Source organism: Lepidochelys kempii, chromosome 8 (assembly GCF_965140265.1).
Source record: "Lepidochelys kempii isolate rLepKem1 chromosome 8, rLepKem1.hap2, whole genome shotgun sequence".
NCBI lineage: Eukaryota > Metazoa > Chordata > Testudines > Cheloniidae > Lepidochelys > Lepidochelys kempii.
The window spans coordinates 89,889,166-89,915,766 of NC_133263.1; the positions used below are offsets into that span (position 1 = coordinate 89,889,166).

At 41.6% G+C, this 26,601-nt stretch overlaps 3 protein-coding genes across 5 annotated transcripts in view; 2 read left to right on the forward strand and 1 right to left on the reverse strand.

Annotated features, from left to right (window-relative positions):
* JAK1 (Janus kinase 1) overlaps positions 1–26,601 on the forward strand; it is a 101,882-nt gene that overhangs the window by 8,679 nt on the left and 66,602 nt on the right. The window lies entirely within an intron of this gene.
* Positions 17,309–25,732, forward strand: LOC140916200 (myb/SANT-like DNA-binding domain-containing protein 7). Its single transcript, XM_073357443.1, has 2 exons — positions 17,309–24,316; positions 24,959–25,732. Exons 1-2 carry the CDS (start codon positions 23,790–23,792, stop codon positions 25,032–25,034), a joined length of 603 nt encoding a protein of 200 aa, XP_073213544.1. The 5' UTR covers positions 17,309–23,789; the 3' UTR covers positions 25,035–25,732.
* On the reverse strand, positions 17,634–18,059 carry LOC140916201 (large ribosomal subunit protein eL34-like). The gene has a single exon (XM_073357444.1). It carries the CDS (start codon positions 18,038–18,040, stop codon positions 17,687–17,689), a length of 354 nt encoding a protein of 117 aa, XP_073213545.1. The 5' UTR covers positions 18,041–18,059; the 3' UTR covers positions 17,634–17,686.

The window sequence follows — 26,601 nt, forward strand, 5'->3', positions numbered from 1 at the left end:
ATAAAATTATTTAAACTGGGGGGGACTTGGCCAATTTTATTTAATATTTTTTAAATCTTCAACTATTTAACAGATACAACCTTGGAATATGATTTAATGCTAAAACATGCATTAAAATGGTACTCTTAATTTATTTTGTATAATTAACCATTTCTGAGAAAACTGTTTAAAAATTTTAATCTGCTTAGATGCTTAGAATGATACAATTTTACTTATTTTTCAATATTGGAACCATAAATTTTAAACGTAATAAATAATAACCAAAAATTATTAACTTATTATGGAACATAATATTACTGCTCGTAGCTAGGGGCAGTCGACAACAAGCCTTTCTTGAAATATGAAATAAAAATGACCAACCGCCAGTTTGGGATGCCTATGGTTTAAATAATTTTGGATAATGTAATATGGTAGCACGTACTAACGCTAAGACAGAGACATAATTTCATTACTTTATATTACATTACTTTATATTAAAGCGTTTTTGAGATATTAATCAGAAATTAACTTTTCATCACCTCCTTGAAGGGACTGTAGCTGCCTTAGGAAGAATTTTACAGAAACGTTTTTTCTTAAAATGGCCTAAGGATTCACCCCCAAAGTTGCATTGGACATTTTCCAGTCCCTCTGGATATATCACAGAAATCACTCCTAATTTATACAAAAATGCTTACTGTATATTTATATGCCTGCTGCATGCGACTTTTTCAGCAAATTTAAAATTACAAACAATGCTACCAAAAGACCGTTGAACAGATGACTCATAAAATAAGTCTGCCAGAGTGATAAAGGACCATGTACAAATGAACACATGTACCAGTAATGGGAGCCCGTGTGAGAAATGAGCTTAAGTGGTTAATATCTCTTGCGATATCTTAATATATCAATAAACAAAAACTTTTTTGTAATATACCTGTTTGTGATATCTTAAATGTTGCGTCTTGCGTCACACTTTTCCGTAATCACAGCACTCAGCGCGTCTCATTGATCAACCCTTACAAAAGAAGTATCAACACATATTAATCTAACTAATCTATGTGAGTACGTACTCGCCTAACCTTCCCACAAGGGTGGGAGCAGTCTGCAGTGTTGCCGGAAGTCTGATAATTATCTGATTCTTTAATAAAACATATCTCCAAAAAACTTTGTAATTTTGTATCTATACATTAAATCTTGATTTTGGCTGAAGTGAGAATAACTGTGACACTTTACGTAAAGTGGTAAAGTAGCTGTTAATATCAATTTTTATATAATCTGAAACTTTGTCACCTTTAGGACTTTCTTGCTCAATATCATTCATTTTGGATTGAAAATGAAAAAAAAAAACCCAAAAACTGGAGCAGTCAAGACTTTCTGTGCTCTGGCTCTGCTCCAGCTCTGGGAGGCAAAAACCTGCAGTTCCACTGCTCCGGGCTCCAGCTCCGGGCTCCGCTCCAAAGCCCTGCTGTCTCTGATTGGCTAAGTAGGGTCATAAGCTATCTAATAAATAACTAATAGAAAAGAAATGTTAAGTTGGAAGAAATAATTGGAAGAACAAATTCCATTTAGCGCAATACAAAATGAGTCACTTTTCATATCTTGCTTTTGTCATCCTCATTATAATAGCTTGTTTTTGTCACAGTTGGTACTTGTCTGGATATTTCTGATGCCAACATTGACATGAATATAAATCTCTTTATTCAGATGAGTTGTATCATAAGTAATCTGTTAACACTTGTTGATCTTTTTAATAGGTGTCTTTTGCTGGACTGTTCATTTTTCTGCAGATAAAATGAGGGAAAGGAAAGGGTGGGAAGTTATAGGATTAAGTTAGCAGACAAAATTCAAATTATGCTGAACGAAGGGAGGAAGTGGCTGAGAAGCCAGTGAAAACAGATGAGTGGGGGTACTGACTGCAGTTTTTTATTTGATAGGAACATATTTGAAACTGGCCCTTAAAGATTCAAAGGGAATATTTACACAGGATCCAGTGACTCTAATGCCCGTTGAAGGATAAGAACATTATATTTTCTTTCACCGAAATGGATATTAGTTTTTCCATGTTGATATAAGAGAGACTCACTTTTGCTAAAAATGCTTATAGCAGAGAAACCCCAGTGACCCAGAATAACCGGTCACAGTTCTAATCCAGCTCTGCTGCTGCTAAGCTCCAAAAATAGCAAGAACAGTCTAATGTTAACTAGGTGTTAAACAAGTTATACGCTGTAGCAGGCTAACAAAACCACAACAGGTACTGACAGTTGATAGCTTTGTGCTTTAAGTGTTTGGAATCTTACTCATTTGAATGTGGTGATTTACTTGAAGGGGAGGGAGGTGTCAGCTGTTGGACTTGGCTTGTCCAGTACTCAGTGGTATGTCGTACTGACATGTTTCTGGCTTCTGACCTATTTAAGTTTTTAAAAGTTAAATTTCTAACTAAGCTTAAGATTATGAACAGATGTAGCTCTGGTCTCCCTGAGTCTGCATACTGATTGAAACACCTGAAATAGGTGTGTACTGAATCCTCCGCTTACCAATGAAGTGTTAATTCTTGGAGGGGGAGTCGAAAGACCTGTGTTCTGATCTTAGCTCTGCAACGTATCTGCTGTCTAACCTTGAGCAAGTCACTTCTCCTCTCTGCCTTTTTCTCCTTACACTCTGACTGTCTGACAGGCTTAGGCACCTTTCTCCTGTTTTTGTTTCCAGTGGGAGCTAGGTGCTTGACTGTAATTGATGTTGAAAAGCTCCCACTGGGAGCTTTAACACCCAAAAGCTCTGAGGGGCAGGGACTGTCTTATACTGTATGTTTTGGGCCCTACCAATTTCACGGTCATAAGAATAGTAAAAATACATAAAAATAGTAAATTTCATGATTTCAGCTATTTAAATCTGAGATTTCACAGTGTTGTAACTGTAGGGGTCCTGACCCAAGAAGAAATGGGCAGGGGGTGTTTGCAAGGTTATTGTAGGGAGGGTTGCGGTACTGCTACCTTTACTTCTGTGCTGCTGCTTCCGGTGGTGCTGTCTTCAGACCTGAGCGCCTGGCCAACAGCTGCTGCTCTCCGCTGCCCAGCTCTGAAGACAGCAAAGTAAAGGTGGCAATACCATGATGCCCCTAAAATAACCTTACAACCAACCCCCCCCTTCAACACCGTTTTGCGTCGGGACCCCACAGTTTGAGAAATGCTGGTCTCCTCATGAAATCTGATTTCACAGATGTCACGGGGGGTGACCAGATTCCGTGGTCTGTGATGCGTTTTTCATGGGCGCTAGTTTGGTAGGGCCCTATATATGTGTGTACCGTGTCTACTACAGTAGAGCCCTGAACTGCTGTGGCCTCTAACAGCTACTGTTGTTCAAATGATTAGTGACTCTGAACCCTAATGGCAACTCAAGTATCACTGCCATTTCATTGTTGATCACTTTAGCAGAACTATTCTGAGAAATATTCTGAGAAGGAATTGTAGAGGGTAGTACCAATTGTTCACCCATTGTGACAACTGCATAGTAGGAATTTACAGGGAATTGAGATCTTTTATTAAAATAAGTGATTAGTGGTAGTTATTAATCATCATCCTCTAACTCAGGGGTGGGCAAACTTTTTGGCCTGAGGGCCACATCTGGGTGGGGAAATTGCATGCAGGGCCATGAATGTAGGGCTGGGGCAGAGGGTTGGGGTGTGGGAGGGAGTGTGGTGTGCAGGAAGGGGCTCAGGGCAAGGGGTTGGGGCGCAGGAGGGGTGCGGGTTGTACAAGGTGGATCAGGACAGGCTGTTGGGGTTCAGGAGGGGTGCGGGGTGCGGCAGGGGGCTCAGTGCAGGAGGGGTGCAGCAGGGGATTCAGGGTGCAGGAGGGGTTTGGGGTGCAGGCTTCTGCCTGGCACCACTTACATTGAGCGGCTGCGGGGTGGCAGCAACATGCAGTGGGGCTAACGCGGGCTCCCTGCCTGCCCTGGCCCCACGCCGCTCCCGGAAGCGGCCGGCACCACATCCCTGCGGCCCCTGGAGAAGGGGGAGGCAGAGGGCTCCGCATGGGTACCTCCCCTGAAGCTCCCTTTGGCCGTGGTTCTCCGTTCCCGGCCAATGGGAGCTGCAGGAGGCAGTGCCTGCAGGCGAGAGCAGCGCACGGAGCCCTCTGGCCCCCCATTCCCCCAGGGACCGCTGGGATGTGGTGCTGGCTGCTTCTGGGAGTGGCATGGGGCGTGTGTGTGGCAATCCCGTGGGCCAGATCCAAAGCCCTGATGGTACCTGATACAGCCCATGGGCCATATTTGCCCATCCATGCTCTAACTCCTATATTAAACTTAAATTGATGAAAACTAGCCTGCTAATGTTCCAAGTGAAATGATATTTTTCAAACTGCTTCACTTTTATTAGCTGGAAATTCTTATAATGAATCCATACCCATTTCCACTGTAGCAAACAGGAAAACAATATCTGTCCCACTGTAATTGTATTTTTTGTTGACTAATCCACAAAGGATGAATCAGACTCATCCTGTTGCAAAAAGGGAATAGAACGTTGATTTATAATTTTAATTTGAAATAAAAGATGTGCCCTTACTACCATGTGGTAATCCTTCAAAAGTGAATATACTTGAGGTTCCTTGTGACACAGGTGCTGACTTTCAGCTTTCGTCCGGGGTGCTCCACCCCTGCTCTGCCTCTGCTCCGCCTCCACCCAGCCTTTTCCCGCCTCCGCTCCACCCCTTCCTCCAAGTACGCTCCCCCCTCGCTCTGCCCCTCTTCCCTCCAGCACCTCCCCTCCTACCAAACAGCTGATCTGTGGTGAGCAGGAGGCACAGGGGGGAGGGGAGAGGGAGGGAGGAGCTGATTGGTGGGGCCTGCCGAACAACTGATTGACGGGTGGCTGGTGGGTGCTGAGCACCCACTATTTTTTTTTCTGTGGGTGGTCCAGCCCCAGAGCACCCACCGTGTCAGCGTCTATGCCTTGTCATCCTGAACCCTAACCTGAACAGGTGATATAAGGATGTCTGTAACAGCAGTATACTTCCCAAGAGTCCCAACCAAGAGTTGGCATGAGCCTTTGGGTTGGTTGTGCTGATTTTATCTTGCAGTAAAGTTCTGTGGCTAACCTTATTTTATTTAACCTGTTTTGAGTTGGAGACAGCAGAGTAGGATAGAAGGACTGAAACTAGGTACATCTACATAACCGTTGACGTTTCAGAACTGACAGCTGGGCTTCTTAGGATAGGTCTCCATAGCAAGCAGGAGCCTGCAGCAGCGAGCCTCAGAACCTGGGTCTTCGGACTCAGGCTCACAGTATGGCGCTAAAAATAGCTATGTAGACGTTTGGGCTTGGGCTGGAGCTGAGGCTCTGAAGCCTAAGGAGCAGATGGGCTTCAGCAGCCAAGCCCAAATCGAACATCTACACATCGGTTTTTAGTGCTCTAGTGTGAACCTGAGTCTCGCTGCTGCGGGATACGGCTTGCTGTGTAGACATACCCTCTGAGACTTGGAACTTGTGTACACTTGAAATGCTACAGGGGCTCAGCTACAATGCTGCAGTGCTTCAGTGTAGACACTACTGTCGGTATAGGTAATCCACCTCCCTGAGAGGCGGTACCTAAGTTGATGGAAGAATTCTTCCATTGCCCTAGTGCTGTCTGCATGGAGACTTGGGTCAGCTTAACTACCTTGTTGTAATTATGCCAACCTAATTTTCTAGCATATACCCCCTTGATATATTGGCTGTTCAATACTTTATTTTGGGCTCTGACTCAAAAGCAAGTTAGTTAAAACAAGAGCATCTATCATAGACAGCTTATATTTGGGCGGAGCTATTGTGTGCCCTGCCTCAATTGCAACACCTATGACAAATAACCAAAGTTTGCATAGCAGCAGTATGCTAGGAGTCTATTTTTCCCCTCAAGCAAAAGAAGAACACTGCTGTTACAAGAATGCTGGTTGGAATCCTTACTGATGCCAAGATTTATTTTCTTATTAGGCAAACATGATAAGGACAAGACAAAAGCAAACAACATACAAAAAGCAATTGGCTATCTTATTTGTGATCTCACTAGAGAATTAATGATGAGAAGATGGTGGGGTAGGCTAGACACTCAGTTTAAAGGTGACCCGCAAAGGATTTTTTAAATCGGGGTTGGCTTTTATTTATTTATTTTTTTGCTTTATTGTATGAACAGTATGAAAGCCTTAAAATTCTCCCCACTCTCCTCCATTGTCTTTTATCTTGGAAATAACAGAAATGGCCTGCAAAGTCTGGTCCTCCCTGGCAGCTAGTTTTGCTAGAGGACTTAAGGTGAGCCAACCCCCCCCATCCTCTTAAGTAAAGAAGCAAGGATGTTAAATTTTAAGATTGACCAAGTGTTCAGTAGGTATCAAAGTTTTAAACAGTCTTGATTAAAAAAACCAAAACCTTTCCACTCACTCAATTTGTACTTTCTTGCCTCTTGGTCAGTTTCACTAGTTCTTTAGTCACCAAAGGCTTTTTTCCTCCTCCGTTAAGATTTTTCCACTGTTGCTACCTCCTGTGCATGGTAACACCACGGTGATGCTAGCATAGACAAGATGGATGCCGTAGTGTGACAGTTGCCCTGAACTGTGACATCATAGCAATTTTGGGACAACTGTAGGAAAATAATGTAGTGTTGCTAGAGACAGTGTGTCAGGGCTTGCTTTAAAAAATAAAAAAGCTTAATTATCTCCTTTTGCTTGTTACCTTTAAATGGTTATTCATGGCTTTTCAGCCAATTATGTTATAGTAATGATCTGTTTATAAAATTTGGTTGTTTATTAACCAGAGGAGTTAAGAGCCTAACCTTTCCCTTAACTCATCTTAAAAAGTGATTGAAAAATCATTAGTTCTACAACTTGTTGCATAACATGCCATGTTTACATATTGTTACTCACTTTCCATAAAGACCTATATGGGGCCATAGGTGAGAATTAAGACTCTGTACACAAAATTGTGTCATTATTGACATTTTGTTTGCTGCTTCTGTTTCTTCACTCCTAGTTATTCTGATTTTAATTATCCTTCAAGGAAATGGTGATGTTGTTTTGGTACATCCTCCCAGATGCAACTTTTGAAAATCCATATCCAGTTTTGTCAATGTGGAACAAATGGATTTGTGATTGGAAGAGTCATTTGAAACAAATTGGACACTTCCGGATTTAACTTTTGTTTCCTTTGCGTTAGCTTGTCTTGGCATTCAGACCTAGACTCTGTGCAGAGTTTGTCAGGAGGTGAAACTCACCGGACTGGTTGAGTCTCACATTTTTACAGACATTATGCGGCACATAGAACCACAATAAAATTAAAGTAGCAGGTCAAGAACTTGGGCAGCTGCAGGATTCTAACAACTTGCTGTTGCTTGGCATCCGTAAGTCACTTACCACCAGTTTCCCCTTTTCAGCAGAGTTTAAGATCATACTGAAAATGGTTGTTTGGACTAAGCCATATTTGTTTACAAGGCATTAGTCAGGTGCTTAAGCTAGATGTGTCCCCTGTTATGCGCTACTGGATTGCTTCATATTGAGGTCTGTTCGTTTGCATTGTTTGCTGTTTGCGCAGTGTTGCCAAGCCACATAAATGTCATGGAGCCACTTACACAGTAATCATTTCTCTGGTGTATGCCTTTACTCAAGCGGATTGCCTCTTACACAATAAGAAAAAGGAAAACTCAACCTTTAAATATATATGAATCAGCTATGATTATAGGAAGGCATTTGTTCAATCCAAGTTATAAATTTTGTACATGCTCCTTGTCTTTCACGTTTAGCCAGGAAGTGGTAGAAATACTGAATCATGTTGGGAATGAGAGGCTATTTCAGCATTTTGTAGGTATGGCCTGCATTCCTTGTTCTTACCTAGGTGTACAACTTTGCATTTGGTTGGATTAAAATGCATTTTTTTTTTTTGCATGAGCCTTACTTATCAAGGTATTAGAGTAGCAGCCGTGTTAGTCTGTATTCGCAAAGAGAAAAGGAGTACTTGTACAACAAGTACTCCTTTTCTTTTTATCAAGGTATTATTACCCTGTCCTCATTTACCATTCCAGCAGTCTGTCATCTGCAAAGTTTTATCGGCAGTTTGTATATTTATTTCCCAGTCACTGATGAAAGTGTTGAATAGCATCGGAGCTAGTACTGATCTCTGCAGAACCCCACTAGAAACACACTCGTTCCATGATCATTCCCATTGAGTGAGAGCTGGAAAACAAGTTGTTGTCCTCCAACTCTCACTCAACATAGAATCCTTCCCAACTTCTCCATTTTCTCTGTGGCATTTTTTGTCCTGATATGGTGGCCTGAGGATTGTAGATGGAGTAACATTGGTATAAGCATTCGACTTTATTGTTAAAAATATACCTATGGTTCTAGAACTATACATAACACTACTTCCCCTCCCTCCCTGTGATGAGTTCTATTTGAGTGGTTTACATTCCTAATGGACTCAGATTCTTCTGATGTAATCTTATGACTTCATGGCCTTCATAACAAAATCTCTCTCTCAGACAAAAATCTCTGACTCCCCCAGACAAAGGATGGCTTAATTGCCTTTTATTTAACTTTTAAAAATTAGCTATTGATTTTTTTAGAAAGTCTCTTAATATCTAAAAAATCTTGACGTTAGAGGATACTCAAAGTTCACATGTCTTCCAGAAAGTGCAGCTATGGTCAGAAAAATAACTCTAAAAACCAACATATTCCTATTCAGCATCTCTCTGATCCCTGTTTGCCTTAGGGTCATATCTGTTTATTGACAAAAAGGAATTTTTGCTCCTGCTAGCACTGCTGAGCCAATACACTTAGAAGAAGGAAAATTCTGTTTTGGTTCATAGATCAATAAAATGCTCTTCTATATTCCAGTTAGTGAATCTGCTTGTGGTTATATACCAAGAGTCAGCAGCACACAGCTTGACTTCTTTCGATTTGGCAATTTGAAAAAAGTCTCTTGACAAAGGAAATTTGAACTGGATGTCCTTTGAGAGGAATAAATATACTACTCCTGGGGGAATTCTGCGCCACTGTGCAATGCAGAATTTTGCAGAAATTAACATGTGCTCAGAATTTATTTTCCCCCCCACAGAAGTGGGCTGCAGTGCAGCTAGGGGCCACTGGACTCAGCAGAACTCTTGCACATAGAAGACGCTGTTGGGGAGGGGGAAGGACCTAGAGGGTTTCTGGCAGCTGCAGTTCCCAGCACGCCCTGAGGGAAGGAGTGGGCGGTGCTCAGGAAACTCCTTGCAAGCCTGGGACTGAGCATCAGGCTGTTTCTTCCTCTGGATCCATGGGCTCAGGGGAGGGGGAGGACAGTGTCTGGGCAAAAGGGGAGGCCCCCACAGCTGGGCTCTAGTGTGGGGGTGTGGGTATCTGGGCTGTGGTTTTTTTGGGGGGGGGTATTGGCTGGGGGGGCGAGGTTGTCGATATCTGCCCCCCCCACCCCTCCCTCGGCTGGGCTCTGGGGAGGAAGGGGACAGAGAAACAGTTAAAGAAACTCTTAGGACAACCTAGTTCCTCTCTACTCCTGGGGAAAATTTTGTGTGTCTGTATTGTTACAGACGTACTTGTTGACAGGTATTTTGAAATAATTGAAACTGGTTTCAATTATTTACCAAAATAATTGAAACTGGTGTGATTATGTAGTGGTGTTTTGACAAAATTTGCAGAATTATGCAGAAATTTAAAATATTGTACGCGGAATGCTCCCAGGAGTAATATACAACACCATGGTTTACACTGTAAGCTCTCTCATTCAGTTATCTTTGTTTTGCCTTCATGCTTGTATGTAAGACATCTGGCATTATTTGTGCAATTAAAATTGTTCCACAGCTATTTGACAATAAATACACTTAATGTATGACAGGGTGGTTAGAGCAAGAAGGGAGGGTGAAGTTTATACACCTTTGCAGTGAACTTCACTGTGAAACAGAAAGGTAAATATTGAGTCTGTCCTGTCTCTTTAGTGATCAAACGCAGCTACAACAGGGCTTCCCTCAGCTAAAGTACCGGTAAAGTGTGGCTTGCTTTAGCTAAGTTCTAAAGAAGTGGAGGAATCCTCTAGTTTTCTTCAGCTCCAGTCCTCTTCCTAAAGATCCTTCCTCATTACTACACTTGGCCCTGGGCTAAATACAGAAGTTGCACTGGTTTAGTTAAAGGTGTTGTTTTGCACAGCTTTAGCTAACTCTATGCAAACTTTGTATGTGGACATTTAGATCATGTAAGTCTAGTTTTCATAACAAGGGCAAGTTGAACTGATGTGTGCTAGGTTTAAACAGATGTACATGTCCACACAGAGTTGCATTGAGTTTAGCTAAATAGCTGCAAAACCATGACTTAAATTAATCTGACGTTTCTGTGTCTAGACAAGACTGCAATCCTTTAACTCTCTGTGTGCTTAGGCAGAACTGGTTCCACAAAGCTAACCTAGCCCTACTAACTTGTAAAGCTCTTCACACAGGTCCAGTACTTTTGGTCTTCCCTCTCACAAAATGGTGTGTTAATCCCTTCCCTGCCAACCTGTTTACAGGATCTCCCTTCCTAGTGATAGCATGAAATAGAATTCTTAAATTTTCTCTGGTAAATATTTTATATTTATGTGCAGTCAGGTTGTTGTTAGGACTTCTTCATCCCTTATACACAGGGCCCTACCAAATTCATAGTCCATTTTGATCAATTTCACAGCCAGAGGGTTTTAAAATTGGTTAATTTCATGTTTTCAGTGGTTTATATCTGAAATTTCGGGGTGTTTGTATGCATGGGGGGTCCCAACCCAAAAGGTACCCGGAAGTGGGTCTCATCTCCCCCCCCACAGCTGCCATGCAAGGGAAGGACAAGAGCTGTCCCCTCCCAGCCCAGCAGGGATTCGCACCCAGGAGCCCCGCTAGCTGTGGCCCTCCCAGGAGCAGGGGGATATCTGACCCACCTCCACAAGTCTCCTCCAGCTGCATGAACCTCTGAGGCTGGGCAGGGGGAAGGTACTCCAAGGTGGGTTTGATCTCCCTGAGAGTGGCCGTGCAGGGAAAGGACAAGTCCTCTCCCTCCCCAGCCCAGACAGGACTTGCAGCTAGGAGCCCCCTCACTGGGGTGTTCCCATCAGCAAGGGGGAGATCAGGTTTCATGGGGAAGGGCTTATTTCATGGTCTGTGACACATTTTTCATAGCCATGAAATTGGTAGGGCCCAAGTTATACATAACATTGTCAACTTCTGCTACAACATGTAACTGATTTGTACGATATACGTATACTATTTAGCAGTTAACTTATGCTGTGATACTTGCACCTATATGCAGGTGGACAGAGTTTAACTCATATTTTGATATTAAGTCACCAGCTAAGTTTGGTGAACAGTGCATCAGACAAATATGAATAATGAAATCAGTTATAGAAGTTGACTAATATTTCTTCATGACATTAGATTTTAGCAAAAAGAAAAGGAAGTACTTTTTGGCAAATTTGTTAGTCTCTAAGGTGCCACAAGTACTCCTTTTCTTTTTGCGAATACAGACTAACACGGCTGCTACTCTGAAACCTGTCATTAGATTTTAGGTTATGTTTAATTGGCCTTTCCATTAAACTCTTGTCAGGCAGCTTAGGCTTTTGTAAAATGTGTCTGAGGTAGAAATATCTGTCAAAGGGTTGAGTCTTTTTTCTGAAGTTTAATTGAAGTAGACTAGAGTGTTTGAAAAGGGAAAAGAATTAAGAGGAAATAGGTTTGCTAGGCACTTGAAACCAGATTTTTAAAGGTATTTAGGTGTTGCTTAGCTCAGCATTGCAAGGCATAAGTGACTTAGCAGTCTAAGTCCCATTTTCAAATGATACAAGCATTTAGGGGCTTATGTGCTATGCTTCAATAAGACATAGGAGCCTAACTGCCTAATTTACATTTGCAAATAGGACTGTTACCTTATATTTACTTCACAGTCCACCTGTAATTTGTTAGCAACATTAGCAGTTTGGACGACTATGATCTAATTTTTAGAAAACCCTAGGTGCTAAAGCATAGCCCATCATGTTACCAGAACTAACTAGCAAGCTCCTCCCTCCATTTAAAACTCTTAATTGCCCATACAGTTTGAAGCTTGGGCAGAAGATCATTACTGATTTTACTGAATTGGTTGGTAAACTAGATGTAGGTTAGACACCTCCAGGATTTGGCCCTCTTTTTGATAAGACTTAAAAAATTAACAAGAAGCCACAACTATATGCATTAGTTGCTTTTCAGAATATATAATTGAGCTGTTCAGGACCAGAAAATACACTGCAATTTGTCTGCTGGGATCAGATAGGATTTTGGCGTAACTTTGCAAGTTTAAGGCACAAGCCCAACACTACCTGTGAATGATCCTTAACTGGCCCTTGAGCAGACTGAAAATATACACATTTGTACTCTTGTAAATTTGAAAGACTGAGGGTTTTGGCATTTTTTTTAACTTTAATTTTGTCCTAACTAGCTGATTTAGGGCTTGCCAAAGTTATACAAATCCTTACTCATACTGAAAAAGCAAAGGTTTGTTTAATTAAAATATATGAGAAAGATCAAACTATGGCCCCAGTTCTATAAACACACATATGAATAATTTTGCTCATGTTGATTTCAGTGGAACTACTCATTGAGTACATATTCACATAAGATTGCAGGACTAAATGAGCCAAACATAGGCTCAGTGAGATAAGTTTAAGAAAAAGCTAAGCACTGGTAGAACTTAGTTGCATAGACTTACCTTACAAAGATGGTTTATGTTGTAGCACACATCTGTGGAACAAAGTAAAGGGAAACCTTCTAATTATAAGAGTTTGTAACTGTTAATTTGTACCTCTGTTGGAGAGGATAAATACCCTTTTGTAAAAGCTATTTAGAGATCAGGCAGCCTACAGGATTGTTTCCACTCTTAAAGCTCCCTTAATCACCGCCCCTTCTGCCCCATAATTGGGGAGGAGTTGTAAGAAGAGTTTTAAGGGCTTTTATACGGTGATATATTTTTATTAAGAATTTGACCTGATTGGAAATACTGATAGGAACATTAGCATTTAAACTGCATTCTTTAAAATCTAAAAGGTGATTCTCTAAAAATGGTATCATGAAACTCTGTGTTAATTGTGGTTCACTGATTTTCATATCAAGCTTTCTTAGTTTACAGGTAAAAGGAGGTCTTTTTCTAACTGCTAGATCTGCAAATAACCCAATTCAACCCCACAGCCTGTGATCTGAAAAATAAATTATCCTTTTCTCTTCATGCATAGTTGTTAGTAATAAAGGAAAAAAGTGGCAAAGCCAGATTAAGTTCTCAGTTACACCTGGGCTGCCCTAGTATCTTCAAATTATGTTCTGTTATAGAAACACAATCCCTTTAAAAGCCAATAGCAGTACACAGTTATAAATGAAACCTAATTTGGCCCCCAGAACTTTTTTTTATTGGTGATGATGTGAAAGGAGGAGAGAATCTAGCTTGACTTTCAGATCATAGGATAACTAGAAATAAAATTTTAACTTTGTACACCAAGCAAATTTGATATAGAAGTAATTAAAGCACAACTAAAGTGGGACCTCAGGATACTATTTGTATTCACTTTTCAAGATGGTATTGTATTTAGTGCAAGATAATTGAGCCTTTAATCCTGTAACTGGACACCTGGATGGGCCCTTTTAAGAAAAACAAAGAATTTTATGTTTGATTTCTTCAACATCTAGGCCAAAGGGGAAACTAGTAGCTAAGGAATATCATGTTTTCTGGATATCCATAAACAGGGGAGAGAGGATATTTGTCACTTTTTCCCTTCTTCAGTCTGGATAAAGAAGGCTTGGAAGGAGTTGTGTTTTGTTTTGTTTTTTCCTGCTTTGTTGTTGTTGTTGAAGTGCTCCTGGAAGAACTAGGGAAATTCAGTGGGAGTTTCTTAGTCCTTAGGTGGACAGGCAGAGGTTGAGTCTTTCACAAAGATAAATTTTCTCCTGTGTGTGTCTGAGTTAATTAGATGTTAACAAAAGCTAATAAAAAACCAAAGTTTTAAACAGTCTCTGACTAAACTCCATTCCTATCTCATTTGCCAAGGTTTCAGGGTCTTGATGTCACAATCCATTAGTTTGAGATCTTCAGCTGAAAAAAAAAAAAGCCTACATTTTTCATGTGTTTAAAACAAAATAAAGTAGGCATTTAAATACATTATAGAGAAGCAAAAGAGTGCGGAGTATTTTTTCCTTTGAAGGTCATCTTAAATCTTTGAAGGTATCTATTTAAGTTCTTGTACAGCATTAATCACAGTGGTATTTAAGCATGTCACAAAATAAAGTGTATGCATAAAGATATATTTTTCTCTTGTTCCTTCAGTCTTCAGGGACTGGACTTTGTGTGTGTGTGGTATTGTGGGAAAGGTTTTGCATTTTTCTCAAATCTGGGTATTTTTGTTATCCATTCAAATGATTTTTTGAATGCCTTTTATTTTGTCAGATCTGATCCCTAGCTTTCTCCTCTAAGCTCTTAGGGCTAGATCCTCAAAATAATGAGGAATCCGTTGGCACTTTAAAGACTAACATTTATTTGGACATAAGCTTTCGTGGGTAAAAAACCCACTTCTTCAGATGCATGGAGTGAAAATTACAGATGCATCTGTAATTTTCACTCCATGCATCTGAAGAAGTGGGTTTTTTACCCACGGAAGCTTATGCCCAAATAAATCTATTAGTCTTTAAGGTGCCAACGGACTCCTCGTTCTTTTTGTGGATACAGACTAACACGGCTACCGCTCTGATACTTATCTTCAAAATAGATCATTACATTGCATTCTGGACTCTTTTGAAAATCTGACAACAATCTCAGGTGTTGGGCACTTGAAAATCTGGCCCAGAGCTCTTTTGAAATAGTCTGGAATGAGATCTTCACTCCTGCTTTGGATACTTTATGCTGAGTAAAAGGGTTGGAGGTGTATAAGAGGCCCTAAATATTCTGATTCCAGCTGGGTGAGGATTCCATTGCCACAGAAGCTGTGAAAGATAGCAGTAATGTTGCCCTCAGAGGACCCCTCCTAACTCCACATACAAGGAATGTTCTGTGATGGGGTGGGCTAGGAGAGGAGCGGTTTGTTGGGGTGGGCCTCAGCAGTGCCTGGATTCTGGGCATTGCTGCAGCCCGTAGGACCACCTGGAAAGCAGTCTTAATTTAGAGAGGCCCTCGGTGCTCGTTAAGTTGCATGTGGGGTCTCTCCAGTCCCAGCCCAGATCAGGATGCAAAGTAGCTTAAAATGACACTGGACCGCCAAGCCTGTCACTAGGTTGTGACTTCTGCCTTTTTTTAGAATTTCATTACAGCTTTGGTGCCCACTAAGAGAAGGTGCTATGAACAATCATTGCAGTGTGAGGAGTCAGGGCTGATAGGTAGAGGACTGCTGACTACTGCATTAGTGCATACATGTCCCTAGCGCACTAGAGTGCTGGGTGTAAACTTTGTTAATTTCCCTTTTTAAAAAAGGGAAGAAATCTGTTTTACATGTAGTCAAAAGAGTATTGTATAGAGAAACACGGTTCTATTTTTTTTTTCCGCTTGAGCGTGCGAACTTGCAGATTAGATTTAACCATTGCATGTGCACGCAGAGCACATGCTGAAAAAAAATTTTCTTACTGTTCTGAAACTTCAGTGATTGTGCAGCTAATCGTTTTTTAAAATTAAACTCTTACTCTTCAACTTAAATGTGAACTCCAAAGCAGGAAAATGAGAAGAGATAAGCACAGATAGCTAGATTGTAGAGCACATTTGACACGGAAATATTTTTGTATGGCTCAGAAAGTTATGTCTGCCCTCCCCCCTCAATGAAATCTTGTGATAATACCTTGCTTATTGAAGCTGTTTCTGAAAGAATGAAGCATCCTGGGACCCCCTCAGTGAAATAATTAAATTGAAGTTTACAAAGAATTTGAAAAAAAATTGCAAAAATGAGTAAAACTTGTTCCTGTGTTGAATACTGTGTGCCCAGACCTATCTAGTTAATATAATATTGCACACACAAATCTGTTTAGCGTTACTAATTTTTACCTTGCAGTTGGTCGTTAATGTGTTTTATGGCAAGTTTTTCTTTAACATGGATTTGTTTTTAGAGTTAGATAATTACAGTCAACTGGATTAAAAATCCAAAATCTGATTAATTGGGGGCATATTAGATTGACCATCTCTTACTTCAAGACCAAGAGAAGGAAATTACAGTTCTTTTGAATGTTTATGCATTTTCAAGTTGACTTGATTGTTCTTGTGATTATCAGCCTTTTAGGAATTTAATCAAATAAATTAACATATTTGCATAAAATAAACATTCCTGTTTATCTTAAAAAGCACTGTTTACAGCTACTACCCTAAAACCTAAGGTTTACTAGGGAGCAACTAAAACTAGTACTGTGCTAGGATTATCAAAGAGAGACCATTACTGAAATATGAAGGGTTCCTTTCTGGTATCTATGAAGAATTTCCAGGTTAATGGAATTACAATAAGAAAATACCTTACGCCTCCCTGTTTTCTCTTCTCGGCTCTTTACCGCTCAGCCTTTTCCCACTTAATTTCTGCATCTCCATCTTTTCATCCTATTTTTTCTTCTCAATCTTCCTCTCCCTTTTCCCTCCTCCTGCCCTTCTGTTTCTTACCCTGTACATCTGTTTCCCCTTCTGTGTTCTTCCTGTTTTCTTTAGGGTCACATTCAACAGAGGGGGAAATGACCACACATTCAATCGTACCAGAGTATTACTTTTTTTCCAGTTGAGTGCAGCTTCTGGGAGGAGGAAAGGGAGATAAATGCCCTCAAACTTAAACAAATAATAATAATAATAAAAGTTATTGATTGTTGGTAGTGGCTAATGAGATAGCTGTGTGTTACTCCTGGAAGGATTCTGCGCCAAAAAATTAAAAATTCTGCAAATTTTATTTGTCAAAATAATGCAGTATAATCACACCAGTTTCAATTGTTTTGGTAAACTACCATACAGAAAAAAGTCACAATAACTATTCAGCATTTTGTAAACACATGAAAGTTAAGTTACAAGTACTTGGTAACGAATACCCTGCATTCCAGTTATAATCCTGGATTTTCATTTAAACTACATTAGAGAGCGTGCGCGCACACAGGTATGTACGTAGAATGTCATTTTAAATTGCTCAGACTGTCACACATGAAAGTCATTCAGTTTTGCTAATCATCGTCCTGGACCTAGCTGGGTACTTTGGGAAGTGTTTGGTTCTGGTTGTCCTGACATTTTATTGACTGCTTGGTAAATATTTTATTTGCCCTCAAAAGGCTTGCTGCTTTTTTTTTTTTTTTTTTTTTTTTTAATTTTTTTAATGGGTAAGTAAAAATCTAACCTCAGGAAAAAAGTGAGAAAGCGCATAGATCTTTCTAGCTGATTCCTTTACTGTCATTTATAAGGCTTTACATCACTCTGGCAATGTACGTGCCTTAAAACTTCTACAGGTTTTTATGCTCATGGGGGAATTGGCTGAGAATGGGAACAATGTTATTAAGCAAACAGGTTGCTACATTTCTGCCTTAGAGAATGAGATCAATTAACCATCAACAGCAACATTAACAAAATGTAGGGTTTTTTTTACAAAAGATATTTTCTTTAACTTAAAAACAAACAATTTTCAGTAACATGATACTAATATTTAATTAAGTGTTTTTTCAGTTCTCAAGAAGTTATTTTTTTTTAAGTTGAATTTTTATTTATTAGGCAGACAATACAAAGAGATTCACTTAGATTTCTGACTCTGTGCTTGTGCCTTCAACACTTTCACAACAGTCTTCTGCTCCTCAATAAGGAAAGCTCGTTTGATTCTATCACAGACACATTTAGCACACATGGAACTGCCATAGGCTCTGCTAAAATGCTTCTTTGTTTTTGACAACCTCATAAGGACTTTAGGGCGCACAGCACAAACATCGCGAAGTCTTCCTGGATACACACCACATGCAGACATTGGTGCCTTGCCAACTTTCTTAGTGTAAAGGTAAACAGTCCTGTTACCTGGTGTCCGGGACAGCCTGGTCTTGTTAGAGGCTGTGTTGTAGGACAACCTATGACGGTATGTCAGAGGCTGAACCATTTTTTATCATTTTACTAGGCAGGCAGGCTTCTACACTTCTGCCGGGGGACAGAGCCTTCCTCCTGCATAACAAAATACCCTACCCTCCTCCACGCCCTTCAAGTTGCAGTATCAAGAGAGAGGAACAGAGTCTCTCTCGCTTGTTGGCCAACTCTGCCCCCTGACAGTGATACGCGTCTACCCTGCACGCACGCCGAGCCCCCCGCAGTGATTTGCGTCTCTGAAGCTGATCCAGGAACGCTGGAACAGACACGCTGCCAGGACTGCTGGGGAAGAGACGTGTGTTCCCCCTGCAGATTTCTTTTGCGTTTTTCTGCACAGGGGCCACAGAAATATGTGGGCCATATGAATTCTGCACCCCCACAGTGGTGGAGAATTCTGTCAGGAGTATGTTGTGTTCAAGGAACCATAAAGTCTACTCTTGCCCCATCATGTTTCTGTGAATGCTTGAGAAATTCTTAACTCCTTATGTAACATGAGTGGTGCTCTGTATATCAGCCCTGAACAGTTTTAGGCTGAAGATGTCTGTATGGTTTTAAAAAAAAAGCAAAGAATAAAATTCAAATCTGAAACCCATTTTGTTTGTAAATTAATGTGCAATAGCTGTAACCTACTTTATTGATACATTTCTGGGTTGTTTTAAGAGCACATGGAACCCATTTTATGGTTAACTTTTATTTGGGGCTAGGACCAATTTAGCCATTTTAAAGCACTATATTTATATAAGCGAGCATGTAACCAGCCAGGGAACATGTTCTGCAGCTATACAGCTTGTTATGTGTCACTGTAGAAATGCATGGATACCGGCTGACAAACATGCTTCCTGACCCTGCTGCACTCTACCAGTGTTTATTTTAATAAAAACCCACTTAAGTATAATTTTATTCAGTGTCCATTCCTCAGAATAGTTCCGCTATATAGTTCCATCACACAGCCACAGACCTGGTTGCAAAGTTTGTGATGCATGGGGGCGGGGTGAGGAGTCAGATGGAGGGTCATGTGGGGAGGTCACATGCCCCCCCCCTTGTGTCCCTCCCAAGAGTGCAGTACCAGCAAGAAATTATTTCTACTTGCACCACTGATTGTGGTGTGTATGAGGTATGTGTGCTAAATTCCTTCAAGTTTTCTTCCTCTGCTCCCTCTCTTAGCTAATTGGTGATAGTGTTTCACAGCGAGGCCTCAGCTGTGGTTCCCACACCTGAGCTTGTCCTTTGACACTGCTCTGCCAGGGAATAACTGAGTATAGTGGGGCAAGCAACAGAGACCTCACTACTGGACCGTTTACTCCTGTTGGAATTCTGCAACAATACTATGGCTCCAAAACCCTGCCATTACCAGCCCAAGGCAGGGGGAAGGGTGGGAGAAGGGGAAGAAGAAGAAAGCAAGAGTCATTACAAAAATATATTTTAAAAGGTGAACTGAAAATTATGTGGGTTTTTTGTTTTAAAATGTGTCAAGACCTGAGTTCAATGTTGTTTCTCCTGCAGACTGATGGTACTGCTGACACTTAATCAGTATGTGAAGCTGCATTCCTGGTAATGATTTTAAGTAGAGATGGGTCATTACTGCTAAGTTTCATCCAGAATTCAAACACCCTAAAGTTCAGGGGAGTTTGGATCTCATGTTCCAGTATGGCTCATTTAGCTTTGATGTTAGTGATGATGTCGTTAAATCTTAAAGGGGAAATACAAAAACCCTAAATCGTACCCTCGCCTTGTCAGGTCAGTGACACAGGAGCTGATTTTACACTATTTAGAATGAAAAAGAATTACATTTTAAAACAAATGTCTCTTCTGTGTAATAATAGTGGATCTTAAATAGTTGTCTGTATATATTTATTTATTTTTAAAATTTCTGTTCACTTTCCTTTGTCATGAAAAGCAAGCAAATGCTTTTTCACAGTCATGGAAATGTACTATTCTAGGCACAAAACTTATCTACTGTTTATTGTGATGATGGCAATTGAAAAAACTAGTGATATTTTACTTGCCTGAGGAAGGGAGAGCGCAGTGAGTAATATTTCTAACGCGGATTCCACATAACTTGCAGGAAAATTATTATTAAGCAGCAGGTCCTGCATGGACTGGCTTGCAGGGTTAGGATCTTACATTGCACTCTACACCAAAACACTTCATTGCAGGTATCAGCTAATTAATATTTCCAGCAGCCCTGTGAAATAGTGAGTGCAATGAAGTTCCACTTCAGTGGTCTTTTTAATATGTTTTATTTTACCTAGGTGTTCCCTAAAATTTACTTCTGTTGTTTTCATGTACAAGAAATAAGGTTGTAATCAAACCAAAAGAAACTTGACGTAACTGTCAAGAATGTACATGCTGAGTAATTGCATGGTCTTACTTTTGTTATTATTGTTCTACCTCTCTCCTTCCCTTTTTAGGTTTATGACTCACTTGTTATGCCTGAATGTGGACAATAATCTGTTTGGGGCAGGGGATTTAAGCATGCATAACTTTATACATGTGAGTAGTTCCATTGTATTCAGTGGGACTACCCATGTTTGTAAAGTTTACTCACATCTCTGCATGATCAAGGCTGTTTCTTTGAAATACCTAACATGCTTTTGGGTTCTATCAGATAACAAATAGTACTGCTAATAATATGGCCTTTAACTTGTGTATTTCATGCAACCACTCATGTTCGTTTTGTTGAATGCACACCTTTTTTCTGCAATGAGATTTAACAGCAAATTTATACGTAACGTAGTGCTTCTAACAAACATCGTTCAAGAAGGCTTTTTCAGATGGAGTTTCTTCATTGCCTGTGACAAGGCTGAATCCCCACTGAGGCACTTCAAGTGCAGAAGATGGGGGCCCACAAGGATTTTAAAAATTAATACTTGCCACTCCAGGTTTGTATTAAAGTCCCAAGCTTTTCTCTGACCTTGGCTTGGTAAATACTGCCACCGCCCAAATGCAAAAAAGCCCCTTGGACTGAGGGAAGGAGCACTTGGGAATTCCTCACTGTGGGGTACCCTCAAGCCCTTTCACCCCCCTCTGGGGAAGAACTGAGAAAGAAAGCAAAGGAAATTAGCTGTTGCTACCAGCTAATCAAACAACATGCACAAACCTCTTAAGACACCAAAAATTCAATCCTGTTCTTAAAAAAGGTAAATTTTATTAAAAACAAAAAAGAAAGAAAATACATCTGGAACTTAGGTTTTTGCTAAATTTTAAAAGAGCAGTTCCAAAAATTAAGCGCCCAAAATAGCTTTCTTGGGGGTTCAGCTTAAAGGTTACAAGCAAACAAAAGCATCCAGGGTTAACACAGAGGAGTCCATTAGCCATAAGAAATAAACAGAAATAAACCTAATCGTGTCTTTTTAAACTCCTGATCTACTTATGCATTTGGGGGTTCCAGATAAGTAGTTCTAGGTATGGTCTGATGATTTATGATCATACCTGGCTTGAAGTTGCTTACAGCATTGCTGCTCCGTATTTCTGCTCTCAGGAGAACAAAAAACAGACAAAGGGAAGTTTTCTTCCCCCAGTGTTATAAAGTTCTAGCCCTCCTTATTGGCTCTTTTGGTCAGGTGCCCACTCCTTTTCTTTTACCTGTGGGCTTGTTAACCCTTTACAGGTAAAGCAAGTAGAGAACAGCTACTAAGAGGAATTTTATAGTTAACTGGCTGATTGGGTGTCCATAAAAGGGAGCTACTCCCCACCCCCACCTTCGTTTATCACAGCCTGTAATTTGAACAGTAGTTTTATTTCCATTTACATAAGAGCTTTTATGTGAACTAACAGTGTGTAACTGATTTTAGATTATTTTGAATTGGTCATGAAAAAGACAAGATAATGTCTTGATTCTATTATATACCTTATGTGGGTTTCATCAGGAATTTAATAAATTTAGTAATGACTTTTTAAGTTCAGATGTATTTTTATAAACTTGACTGTATAGAAATTCCCTGAATGTGACTGCTACTTCCTGTAAACTGAAGTGAACCAAAGTTATTGCACAAGAAGGGATTTCCTTTACTTTACTGAATCACACGTTTAGCAGTATGATTTAAGAGAACTACTATAGAGTTTTTACATCTAGAAAGCCTAAATATTACAAAACATATGCAAGAATTCTAGGAAGATGATATTACTAAAGGGAGGACCAACTGCACCATGTTACCAGTAGGGATGTAAAAGGTTAACCTGCTACCTTGGTTAAGCGTTTAAAAATAATTTTAATTGTTTAACCGGTTAACTTTTTTAACCAGTATTTACATCCCTAGGTAGCACCTGGGGAAAGGGGACAAGAAGATGCTTTCTGAAGAGAGATGCTTGGTGGCCTGTGAAATTTTAGGAGTGGTACCATATGTTCCAGTTGTTTTGTGTATGCAATAGAATACAGAAAGTGTAAATGAGGTTGGAAGATTGTCAGAGCCCAGACCAGTTTGAATACTCACTATTTCAACCTAAAATTAAGCCTTCTGTTTTAGGTTGATGATAATTTTGTGACGATCTAATCTCCCTTTTTCATGACTTTTTTAATACTTGGGGTTTCATTGGATGTGACTATACCAAGTTGTATTGCCATAATTAGATTTTATGATCAAACCAAACATTATCTTCAACACTTTCACTCTTTAATGTTTCCACAACCTCTGACAGTTTAATTCTCTTTGAACACTGCAGTGTTAATTTGTGCAAAACCTCCTTTTAACTTCTAACTTTCTTTCCTTAAATCACTTATCTCCTGAAGTGACTCATTTATCAGCTGGTGTCTCTTCGCTTTATAGTTTTTTGTGCTCATTCTTTAGCTATAATTACTGTTCTCTCCATGGTCGCACAAGGGTCTTATTCTTTAAAATTTCAGTGGCATTAAACTGACCTCTGCCGTGCTCTGCCAATAATTTATCCATTTAAGGCATTCAACAGACCTGTGTCCTCTACCAGGAATTTATTCATGGCATTCAGTGGACCAATGCCATTCTCTGCCAAGCATTCTTTTACAGTGGTATCCAAAGTACCTACCTCTATTCCCCTTATGTTACTCAATTTCTCTTTAGGAGAGAATTCTACATAGGCCCAGAGATTAGGTCGCTACCCCTTCACCCTGGGAGTTTAGAACTACTGAAATTTAGTGTCATTTGTACTGCCCCATCCCCAGAATGTTGGAATTATTATTATTTATGCAAGATATTACCTTGATAGCAATTTAAGCATAAATTCCTTTATTAAATCCAAAGGCCACCTAGTATTTATACAATTGCTCTAAACATGCCTAAAAAGCCTACCTTCAAACGGTAACAAAACATTTCTAAGCATTTGATCAAGGTGATTACAAATGGGCAAAACCCAGGGGTGCTTAGACCCACATTGGTTGACTCCAACTTAAGGCATGGCTACACTTGCGAGTTAGAGCACATTAAAACAGCCCCGGGTGCCCTAACTCATGACGCGTCTACACTGGCAAGACATGTAGAGCCCCCGGACTCCATGGCTGGAACATTCCTGGGACTCCACCTCGACGAGAAGCATAATGCTTGCTGCGCCCCGGCTGGAGCGCCACTGCACCAGTGTGGACACCGTGGTCTATTATTGTGCTCTGATTGGCCTCCAGAAGTGTCCCACAATGCCTGTTCAAGCCACTCTGGTCATCACTTTGAACTCTACTGCCCTCCCTCAGGTGACCAACCGTCAGACTCGCCCTTTAAATTCTCTGGGAATTTTGAAAATCCCCTTCTTGTTTGCTCAGCAAGGCATGGAGTGCTCTCAGTGCATCTTTCCGAGTGACTATGCCTCCATGCACCAGGCGATCCCCAGTATGGAGCAATGACGAGGTGCTGGACCTCATCAATGTTTGGAGGGAGGAAGCTGTCCAGTCCCAGCTGCGCTCCAGCCATAGGAATTATGATACCTTTGGGCAGATATCAAGGGACATGATGGAAAGGGGCCATGGCCGGGACGCACTGAAGTGCAGGGTTAAAGTGAAGGAGCTGTGGAATGCCTACCGCAAAGCCCGTGAGGCAAACCGCTGCTCTGGTGCTGCCCCCGCGACCTGCTGTTTCTACGAAGAGGTGGATGCAATACTTGGGGGTGACCCCATCTCCACTCCGAGGACCACCATGGACACGTCAGAGCCCAGTTCAACAAGGCAGGAGAAGGAGGAGAAAAGCTGGAACGAGGGTGCTGAGGAGGAGGGAGACACCCCTGCATTCCTAGATGTATGCAACCAGGATCTGTTCTCAAGCCAGAAGGAAGGTAGCCAGTCGCAGCGGCTAGTGCTTTCAGAAGGACGAGTCAACACCAGAGGAGGTGCCCGGTAAGCGGCTTTTATTTTGGGAATGAAGTTGTTTGGTGCAGCCTTTTGGGTCGTGGAGGGTTAGGGCTGCATGCATGCCTAGATGTGGAACAGGGCGTTGATCACGGTAATCGGCCTCAGTGATCTCTTCAGAGGTCTCATGCAGAAGCTGGTCAGGTTCCTTGGCAGAGCTACTGTGCTCCTTGTCCCAGTCAGGCTAACATGTCCACGCCACTATGCTGTGAGGGGTGGGGGGATCACTGCTGCACACAGGCAAGCTGCATGTGGGCCAGGGTGGAAGCCATATTGTAGTAAAAGACCCTCCCCTTGCTTCCTAGGTCACTCTCAGCAGCGAGATATCTTCCAGGACAAACTCCTGTGGAAAATGTGGGGACAGTGTTCAGTATAGGGGCCCCCTGCAGCTGCTAGCTCTCCCCAAGGCACAGAACCCCAGAGGACAGTACGGCTGTGAAACAATCAGTCCCCCTTGCCCCTGTGCTTAGTCACCATTTTGGGGCTCCTGTGGGTTATGTGCGCTCGCTTTGGGATGGGCAAATTCTGCTATTGTGTAGACTGTGCTTGTCTTTAAGTATGGGTGAATCATTGCTCTGTCTGGTGTGAACAATGCTGCCTCTGTTAAGTGTTGCATTTTGGCCTTTACAGATGTGACCTTGAGATCTCAGCCGTCCTCGTTATCACCAGCCGAAAGACTCCAAAGAATTCAGAAGAGGCCATATAGAAGCAAAGAGGACATGATGCATGAAATAATGTAGCAGTCCCTTAATGAAAATCAAAAAGCGCAGGAGTGGCGGGAGAGTGAAAGGAGGGTCCGCCAGCAGAATGTGGATCACCAGCGCCAAAGCACGGAGCTGCTGCTAAGCATTATGGAGCGCCAAGTGGACTCGATACAGGCACTCGTAGCAATGCAGGCGGAGCACTACTGCGCCTGCCCCCCTCGGCCCCCCCCGCAGCCCTTGTCCCAAAACTCTTTCCCTTGTGCCCCCATGTCACCTCCAACCCACTCTCCCCAACATCCAGGTTCTTATCGCCACCAGCTGCCTCCAACACCTGTAGCTTCACCATCCAGCCCTGCAAACTACGACCCTTACCTGCTGCACTCAACCCCCATCACCATGCATTTTAGCCAGCCTGAAGTGCAGCACTCATTGCACAGCACTCCAGACAGGAAGGCTGAGTATGATAGCAGGACATATGCAAATCTGTGATTGAACCGTTCTTCACCCCTCCCCAACTTTTTGCCCTTTCTGTTTCCCAGGCAGTTGTGTTTCTTTTCAATAAATGAATTTTCTTTTCAATAAATGGACTTTTTGGCTTTGAAAACATTCTTTATTATTGCATTAAGTAAAAGATATCTTAGCCCGGGAAAGCAACAGGCACTACAAGTCAGTGTAGCAAGCACAGATTCCTACTAACATTGGAACCACTGCACTTCACTCCCGTGCAGGGCACCAAACATTACTGTTGGCTTTCAGCCTCAGATTGTTCCCTCGAGGCATCCCTAATCCTTGCAGCCCTGCGCTGGGCCCCTCTAATAGCCTTGCTCTCTGGCTGTTCAAATTCAGCCTTCAGGTGTTGAACCTCCAAGTTCCATGCCTGAGTGAATGTTTTACCCTTCCCTTCACAAATGTTATGGAGGGTACAGCATGCGGATATAACCGTGGGGATGTTGTCATCGGCCAGGTCCAGCTTCCTATACAGACAGCGCCAGTGGCCCTTTAAACGGCCAAAAGCACACTCCACAGTCATTCTGCACCGACTCAGCCTGTTGTTGAACCGCTCCCTGCTGCTGTCAAGGCTCCCTATGTAGAGTTTCATGAGCCACGGCATTAAAGGGTAAGCGGTGTCTCCAAGGATCACAGTGGGCATTTTGACTTCCCCTACAGTAACCTTCTGCCCCATAAAAGTCCTGGCTTGCAGCTTCCTGAACAGGCTAGTGTTCCGAAAGATGTGTGCGTCATGCATCTTTCCGGGCCAGCCTGCGTTAATGTCAATGAAACACCCACGGTGATCCACAAGTGCCTGGAGAACTATAGAGAAATACCCCTTCCGATTAACGTACTCGGAGGCTAGGTGGGCTGGTGCCAGAATTGGAATATGCATCCCATCTATCACCCCTCCGCAGTTAGGGAAACCCATTTGTGCAAAGCCAGCCGGTGCTCATCATCCCAGACTTGCATGACGTTGTGATCCCACCACTCAGTGCTTGTTTCCCAAGCCCAAAAGTGGCATTCCACGGTGGTGAGCATATCCGTGAATGCCACAAGCAATCTCGTGTCATACACGTT